General features: G+C 44.0%; 1 protein-coding gene across 2 annotated transcripts in view; it reads left to right on the top strand.

The window, feature by feature from the left end:
- Positions 1 to 8,935, top strand: part of si:dkey-117m1.4 — a 27,194-nt gene that overhangs the window by 13,345 nt on the left and 4,914 nt on the right. Inside the window, exons 4-9 of one of the 2 annotated variants that reach the window (XM_047812930.1) lie at positions 1 to 42; positions 651 to 707; positions 1,663 to 2,645; positions 2,849 to 3,663; positions 3,788 to 3,970; positions 5,010 to 5,291. The exon at positions 1 to 42 is cut by the window's left edge and continues 157 nt beyond it. In XM_047812930.1, coding sequence (XP_047668886.1) covers positions 1 to 42; positions 651 to 707; positions 1,663 to 2,645; positions 2,849 to 3,663; positions 3,788 to 3,970; positions 5,010 to 5,260 — 2,331 coding nt within the window. In that variant the 3' untranslated portion in view covers positions 5,261 to 5,291. Of the gene's footprint in view, positions 43 to 650; positions 708 to 1,662; positions 2,646 to 2,848; positions 3,664 to 3,787; positions 3,971 to 5,009; positions 7,434 to 8,935 lie in introns of those variants that run through there. The other variant, XM_027157032.2, reaches the window with a different exon arrangement.

Here is an 8,935-nt window from a genome sequence, read left to right as displayed (position 1 = left end):
GACTATAATCCAAGCGAGTGGGGGGAAAATACCATGACAAGGGTAACCATGTAGATCACATATAATACTTAGTAGAGCTTTATTATTGCATGTTATTTTTTTTTGCTTATCAGGGAGGTGTATGATGTGTTGATGATGATAGTGACTAAGTGTAGGGATATAAAAGTTAATAGGTACAAAGTAGCTTCATATGAGTCAGGATTGAGCTGTAAATCATCTGAGACATGGAACAGAGAAACAATATCGATAATCCTAGCAAACGTCGACCTCGAAGCTAGCTTCTGGTTGATAAGTCTTGAGGTCCGGGTTGGACAACCGGAGGCCAGACGTACAAATTTCACTCTTTAATGAGCTGTAATGTTTTTCAGTTTTTACCTTTAAGCAAAATTTTGGCATAAAACATATACTAATACTGTATATTTACTGTCATGTAAATATGGTTTATACCGGTCGTATATTTTGCCTAGAAAGTATGTTGTTATTTAATATTTAAGGGTTTTTACCCACGCAGGTGGCACAACAGAATGTAGAAATGTTAGTGAATATTATGCTTTTAGTGAGCGTGAATGTTTGTGTTACTGTGATTATTGCAGATGAATTATTTATCAGCACATGATGTACATAACGTGTGTGTTCTCCTTGTGTTGTAGGGTTCATCTGCTGCAGCAAGCGAGCTATCTCCTGACCATGAGAAGAACATTAAGAAGGTAAACCTCCTGCTTAACGTACATCACTCATTACACTCATAACACAGTAACTCGTTACAAAACAACACACTGTTTTAACATAACTTGTATTTAAAACACACTTTCTTTGTGTGTTTGTAATTGTGGGCGGGGCTTTATAAGATCTCAGATAAATAGAGAATATGTCAACAATCTGGGCCTGATAAAAAATAATACATAAATGACTATAATGTAGTCATAAACTTAAACAAACAACACTGTAAGCTATCTATCTAGCTACTTTGGTTATTGTTATATTATTCGTATTTGAATCAGAATTTTCGGCTCAGCTACTGAAAGACCGCTTGTGGAGATCTGAGCTAGGTTAGTGAACAATACCCTCTGATATGATGACACACGTCTCCTCTGAGGTTCACGTGTCTGCAGATTGGTGTAGTGTAACCGGAGTAGTTGGGGGAAGGGGTGGGGTCAGGATGGCAGAAGGACATGATCGTTTTTCCGATTCACATAATCTCCTTTTCTGTCTCTTATTGTCTTTATTTGTGTCTCTCCGTCTGTCTGTCTGCGAACCCACCCAGGATAATATAACTGTGTTGTAAAGGTCACTTTTCCCTTTCGGTCTGTTCATTTTGATTTGTATCTTCAGTTTTTTTTTACATGTTAGTGTACTCTCTCTCGCTCTATCTCTCTTTCTGTCTCTCTCTCTCTCTCTCACTCTCTCTTGCTCTATCTCTCTTTCTGTTTCTGTCTCTCTCTCTCTCTCTTTCTGTCTCTCTCCCTCTCTGTCTCTATCTCTCTCTCTCTCTCTGTATGTGTCTCTCTCTCATTCTCGCTCTCTCTCTCTCTCTGTGTCTCTCTCTCTGTGTCTCTCTTGCTCTATCTCTCTCTCGCTCTCTATCTCTGTCTCTCTCTCTCTCTCTCTGTCTCTCTCTCTCTCTCTCTGTCTCTCTCTCTTTCTCTTTCTCATTCTGTTTAGGAGGAGGAGTCTGGGTCTGGTCCTGTATCAGATTATGTCACTCCGTCCTGGTCCCTCTCACCTAAATCCTCTCAGCTGTCGCACTCTGAGATCAGTGACTCAGATGATGCAGAGCCGCGTAGCCGGACGCCTCGCCGCCGCAAAAGGAATCGCAAAATGTCCTCTTCAGCTGCAGCCAACACTAATGCTAACACAAACGACAAGAAGAAACCCCCTCATCCCCTTAATCATCGCCCACCAGGCCGACCTCCATCCCAGCCTCTACCCCACTCCCTGCCCTCGTGCCCCACTCAGCCTCCTGCACCCTCCAGGCCTGTGTTTAAATGCCCCGCCCCTGCTGGGGTTGGGGGCAGCACTGTTAATGCGAGCGCAGGTAGAGGCATGAGCCCTGCGATGCAGAAGCAGTGTTGTGTGTACTGCGGTCGCCATTACCGCTCCCTCCAGCACCATCTAGACAAGCACCACACTCACCAACAAGATGTACGTGCAGCCATGTTGAAGTCACAAGGCTCCGCCCACCTGCCTCATTTCCATGCTTCTCTGCCTTCATCCTCCTCTTCCTCTTCTTCTGCCTCTGGCCACAATCACAACCACAGAGAAGCCATTGTTATTCCCACACAACAGTCTCCACCCACTCCTCCTCCTCCTCCTTCTGTTTCTCCAGCCAGAAAGAGCCCTGCTCTTACAAGCCCCTCCCTGCGTAAAAGTCCCGCCACTCCTCCACCCACTACACCACCCAGAAGGGGAGGAGGTGTCCCTGTGTCGGTGCTGAAGAGAAGCCCACCCACACCGGCGACTCTGCCCAGGAAAGTGGGACGTAAAAAGAAAGAAAAAGAAGAATTAGACGTGATGGAGAAAATGAAAGAGGAGTTTGTTGAGGCGTCGAAGCACGTGGAAGACCCGAAATTGGAGGAGGAAGAGAATGAAGAGGAAGGAGAGGAATATGATGACAGCGGTGCTGAGGACAAGAGTGACCTGTCCAGGTAAAATCTCAGAGTGGAACTTTAATCAAAAAATTAAGACAAAGCGCTGATTATGCAAAAGAGTAAAAGAAACAAAAGGTTATTTTTTTAGATGCGTAATTTTTTTTGTGTAAATTTTCTTTATTCTGTGCACCAGCGCTTGTGATCTAATCGTGAATATTCTCACACTTTTTTTTGTACATTTCTCTTCCATCGTGTTTCAGTTCTCGCCGTCCACACATGCTGCCCCTGCTCTCGTCTCTCTCCTCCCTTGTCCTGTACCTGCGGCGTCTCCAGCACTCGGCCTTCATCTCTCTTTCACGTTCCCCTCAGTCAGCTGAAGCTTGGCGTCTGCTCTGCCACTCCAGCCTGGCGCTTCTCATCCTCTACAACCGTCGCCGGGAGTGTGAGGTCTCTAAACTCACCATCCCTGAATACCAGGCTCGGATTACCCCTCAGTGCTCTGCTCCGTTGCCCACAAGTGCTCTTACACCCCTCGAAGCCTCCCTTTCCCCATTTGAGAGGCTTGTCCTTCCCCATCTCCCTCGAGTGGGCGTACAGGGCAAACGAGGACGCGTGCAGCCGCTGATTCTGCCCCCTCACTCGGAACACTGCCTAGAGCTTCTGTTACAAACAAGAGCAGGGGTCGGGGTGGATCCGCAGAACCCTTACGTGTTTGCTCGGCCGTACCATTCTCCCGCCACGCCTCTGAGAGGTACAGATCTGCTCAGAAATCTGGCCAAATCGAGTGGAACGCGCCATCCGAGAGCACTGACCCAGACACGTGTCCGTAGGCAAGTCGCAATTCTTACTCAGTTACTGATGCTGAGCGAAGGTGAAGAGGAGAATCAGCATGGAGCTGCACAGCTGAGATTAGAGAACTTTCTGCAGAAAGAGTACCATGTGACCCAGAGTTGCGCATCTATCGGTCAAGACCCGGGACTCATGGGACTGATCGGGCGTGTGGTACTGTGTGGGGAGAGAGACGGCGTACTGTTCAGAGGGATGAGTCTCCATCATATCTGTTTAGAGCTGGATGGTGAGTGTGTGTGTGTAATTATGCTATTATGTTTCTGTGAATATTAATACGTAATAAAACAGGTTAATACATAATTAACCGACGCTAACGTTTCGTGTGTGTGGGTGTGTTTGTGTCTGAATAGTGATGTCAGGGAATTCTGCAGATTCTCTGTCTGAGGAATCGGATGGAGAGCAAGAGAAGGATAAGAGCGAGTCTTCTGCCATCATGATTAAAAAGTCCTCCAGCGGCACCAAAACCCCTCGGGTCAAGAAGATGTCTCCGTTCTCTCCAAATCGCAAGAGGGGTTCAGGACAGGCCAAAACAGGTGTGTGTCTGGCGTGTGTGTGTGTGTCTGGCGTGTGCGTCTGGCGTGTGTGTGCGTCTGCGTGTGTGTGTCTGCGTGTGTGTGTGTCTCTCTGTGTGTGTCTCTCTGTGTGTGTGTCTGTGTGTGTGTGTGTGTGTGTGTCTCTGTCTGTGTGTGTCTCTGTCTGTGTGTGTCTCTGTCTGTGTGTGTCTCTGTCTGTGTCTCTGTCTGTGTGTCTCTGTCTGTGTGTGTCCCTGTCTGTGTGTCCCTGTCTGTGTGTCTCTGTGTGCGTCTCTGTGTGTGTGTCTCTGTGTGTGTGTGTGTGTGTGTGTGTGTCTCCGTGTGTGTGTGTGTGTGTGTGTCTCTGTGTGTGTGTCTCTGTGTGTCTCTGTCTGTGTGTGTGTGTCTGTGTCTCTGAGTGTGTATCTGTATGTGTGTCTGTGTCTCTGTGTGTGTATGTGTGTCTGTGTGTGTGTGTGTCTGTGTGTGTGTGTATCTGTGTGTGTGTGTATCTGTGTGTGTATGTGTGTCTGTGTGTGTATGTGTGTGTATGTGTGTCTCTGTGTGTGTGTATGTGTGTCTCTGTGTGTGTGTGTACACAACCTAATAAGTAACCTGTAAGCTAATACTGTTACTGCAGTGTAAACGGATGACCTTGTGTGTGCACTACAGATTATTTTTGAACAGTTCCCTCTGTGTGTGTTTGTGGTGTGTTTGCGAGTGACCAATGATTAACACGTCCTCAACTCTCTTCCCCTGTGTCTCGTTCTCCTCTATCTCTTTTTTACTTTCATAACTCTCATTTTCACTGTTCTCTGACTCTCACCTGTCTTTCTCTCATTACTTGTTCGTCTCTCTGCATTTCATTAACATTATTTCTATCTCTCTATGCCCTTCTCTATCTTTGTCTTTCTCGCTTTCTCTATTTTTGTCGTTCTCCCTTTCGTTTAATTGCTCCCGTCCTCGCGCTTAATCTCTTTCTTTCCCTTTCTGTTTCCCTTTGCTTTGTTTCTCTCTTTTTATTTCTCCCTTCCTTCTCTATCCTAACTCCATATACTAGGTAAGCGTGGCGTCCTGAAGCGTCCTTGGTCGGAGGCGGAGCGGGCCGCGGTGGAGTCCCACCTGGTGCGGAACATCATGGAGCTGCGCGTTCCCGCTAAAGCAGACTGTGAGCGCTGTCTGGAGCAGTGTCCTCTCCTGGTCACCAACCACAGAGACTGGAGAGCCATCAAGTTCTACTGTCACAACCGCATCCAACTGCTGAAAAAAACACAGCAGCGACAGAGTCCGCCCGCCTTGTCCGTCTGCTGAGACGGCCAATCGCAAAGCCTGCTAGGGAAAGGTAGGAGGAGTCAGAGGTAGCGACTAAAGCAGACTATAAAGGTGTACAGATTTGACGGTGTTCCCTGTTTGTGTACAATCACCAGGCATTTTTAGTTATTAAAGCTAGAAGACTAGAAGTGTCAGCGTTTCTGCACATTAATGAAGTCCTGTAATGATAAAACAGATTTTTTTTTTATTATTATTATTATTATTATCAGTTTATTCTTCTTCTCGTGTTAATTTATGTGTCAAAATGGAAATGTATCCTGTCGATATTGTGATATTTCTAAATATCCCGATACGAATTGTGTTTTTATTTTTTACCTTCTGTAAATCCTGTCTCACAGTTACAGAAATACTCATCGTGACATTCAGATATCACAATACTGACGTCAGACCGTCACATTGTCCTGGTCCTGGTCTCTACACACACAACACTAATTTCACTAGTAATCAGCTTCTGCTATTTATTTGACGACGTGAAAGTTTCAGTGGTGCTTTTTCCCCTAACGAGCGACTCCTAAACAAAACAGAAGAAAAGCGGCGTCCGATACTTCAAACGGTTTCGCGTCCGTCTCCGTACGATCGCCGCGGCGCCGGCGTTTCCACATAGAAAAAATGTCTTAAGATCTTTAAAGGGGGAAATAAATAAATAAATAAAAAGTCAAGTTTGCAGTGTATTCGTCACGTTTCCTCCCGAAGAGCCGTGCATGAAAGAAGGAAGGAAAGAAGTATAAGTGAAGGATAAATAAATTCCTCATTTAATCTCATTAATCAAACATTTCATGCACGAATTTCTCCTTCAGTCGTTCAGGACTCTTCGCAACCTTGACTAAAAAAAAAAAGATTCATTTGCTACTTAAAAAAAAAAAAACGTGTTAACTTCCTCAGTCTATTTTTTATATTCTTCATGAAGTATATAGGGGATCATCGGGGAACGCTCGTGTTAGTATTCACTACGCTCTATTTTTCACGTGAATACGTTTCCGTGGGTTCTGTCCAGGCGTAAAAGTCATCGCTCGGACACTTTGAACAGGTCATGTAGAACCTAGAAGTCTTAGAGTCTAGAAAAGTAACTCGGCACGGAGCAGCGGCGGCTGTTTAGTGTTCCGGGTCTGCATCAGAACGGAGCCTGGATCGGGTTCTAGAACAGCGGTGTAACGATTTAAACAGGATTTTTTTTTTTTTTTTTTTAACAATGTTTAGAGATGGTTCTAGTTAAAGGGCGACGGGACGGAACACCGGGACAAACGTTCAGAACGTTTGATCTTTTGGCTTTATGATTTGTTGTGATAACGAAACGGAGTCGGTTCAGGTTCTAGAATGATTAAAAGATTAGAACAGAATCGGTTCTCGTCCTTGTTCCGTCAGCTCAGAGCTTTTTGATGGGTCAGAACCTGACTTTAGATGTTTAGAGGGTTAAACTGTTATGATGCAGAACAGAACCGTGATGATTAGTACTGGTCTAGTTCTGGAACAGCAGAGTCTTTGCGGAGTCTAGAGGAGTATCTCGGACCTACTGCTCAGACACTTTAGATCGTTAGGATTCTAGAACTGTAGCTTAAAGACTCGAACAGGAGCTTTTTGTTGGTTCCGGTTCTAGCCCTCGATTATAGAACAGCCGAGGAATTTTTTTTTTTTTGCGAGGTGTTCGGTTTTAATCTAGAGCCGTAGCTCAGACGGTCTTACGGGACATTTTTATACGGTGTTCGTTCTAGAAGGTAGCTCGCATATTTCAGTTAGAACCTTTTAGAGCCGGGTCCGGTTCTAGAGAAGTAGTTTAGATATTCTGGCAGAAGGATTTATATTGGTGTTGGTTCTAGAACAGTAGCTTGAGATATTTCTAACTGAATGTTTTGTTCTGAAACGGTAGCTCGGACGTTCTCACCGGATATTTGAAAGAATGCAGGTTCTAGAACAGTAGCTTGGATGTTTTGTCAGAACCTTGAAGCAGGTTCTTGTACCGGAGCTGAGACATTCTAACACAGAGTTGAGAGCGGGTTCAGGTCGCGTGTAATTGTTGCTTAACGAGGTTGATTCAATGAGCTTTACTTCTATAAGTGTGTGTGTGTGTGTGTGCGTGTGTGGGTGCGTGTGTGTGTGGGTATACGTGTGTGTGTGTGTGTGTGTGTGTGTACGTGTGCACGTATCTATTTCTACACTTCATACTTTTTTATATGAAACATGTAACCACACTTAACACCTCAGTTTACACTTAAGTTATTTAACAGCGGATATAATTTGTGTAGCGTTTCGTCTTGGGTTTGTTCTTCACTCGTCATGTACATACAGATTTATATGGATATTTACATTACACTGTCCTTATTAATGATTAATAACAATATTAATATGACCCATATTAGTGTTGTTAGTCTTTTTATTCTCACTGTCGTCTACTTTATAGCTTTTTTTCCCCCGTATGAATCTTCCTGTAAATATTATATGTAAATATATGTATATAAATGTGAGGAACAAAACGTGAAAGAAGAACACATGAATGTAAATACATGATCGTTTGGTGTTGTTTTGTTTGTTTGTTTGTTTGTTTTTTAAACTGGACTGAAGTGATAATTAAAACATTTTTTATTTGTAATTTATTTCTTTGTCTTATTTATTTGTTTATTCTCGTGGAAGCATTTACGGGTTGTGACCGACGGGTGGTGCTGTTGAGCTCCTGAGGCGTAAATCCTTTACTAAGCAGAGCGTCTGCAGAACCAGGAGATCCGACCGTTTGGGAGAACCAAAATCTAGGGTTATATAAATAAATATAATATATACAACAAATATATAAATAAATCTAGGATTTAAATAACTATAACTAACTACAGTCAGAGTCCAGCTTCAAATCCACATCACCGGCCTTACGGATGAGTGTGTTCTGTCTGATCATCTGCCTTCTGTCTGATCATCTGCCTTCTGTCTGATCATCTACCCTTCTGTCTGATCATCTACCCTTCTGTCTGATCATCTACCCTTCTGTCTGATCATCTACCCTTCTGTCTGATCATCTACATTCTGTCTGATCATCTACCTTCTGTCTAATTATCTACCCTTCTGTCTGATCATCTACCCTTCTGTCTGATCATCTACCTTCTGTCTAATCCTGTCTGATCATCTACCCTTCTGTCTGATCATCTACCCTTCTGTCTGATCATCTACCCTTCTGTCTGATCATCTACCCTTCTGTCTAATCATCTACCTTCTGTCTAATCATCTACCCTTCTGTCTGATCATCTACCCTTCTGTCTGATCATCTACCTTCTGTCTAATCATCTACCTTCTGTCTAATCCTCTGTCTGATCATCTACCTTCTGTCTGATCATCTACCTTCTGTCTGATCATCTACCTTCTATCTGATCATCTACCTTCCATCTGATCATCTACCTTCTGTCCACTGCCCCAGCATGCATCAGAAAAAAAGGTAGCACTGGCTAACAGACTGGTAGGACATCTTCAGCGTCGTCCTGCAGATTTGAAGGACCTCAGCCTCCACGTAAAGTAGACGGCTTCCTAGTTATTAGTCCAGTCCAGTCCAGTTTATTATTCATGTAAACTCCCAGGTATTTATGATCCTCCACCAGGTCTACAGAGAGTACATGGATGGAAACAGGTGAGAGCTTAATAAAGGTGAGGTCAAATAAAGAACTTAAAGTACTGTAATAT

This window comes from Tachysurus fulvidraco, chromosome 4 (assembly GCF_022655615.1).
Source record: "Tachysurus fulvidraco isolate hzauxx_2018 chromosome 4, HZAU_PFXX_2.0, whole genome shotgun sequence".
NCBI lineage: Eukaryota > Metazoa > Chordata > Actinopteri > Siluriformes > Bagridae > Tachysurus > Tachysurus fulvidraco.
Note: the sequence above shows the minus strand (reverse complement) of the source record. Positions and strands in the feature narration are given on the sequence as shown.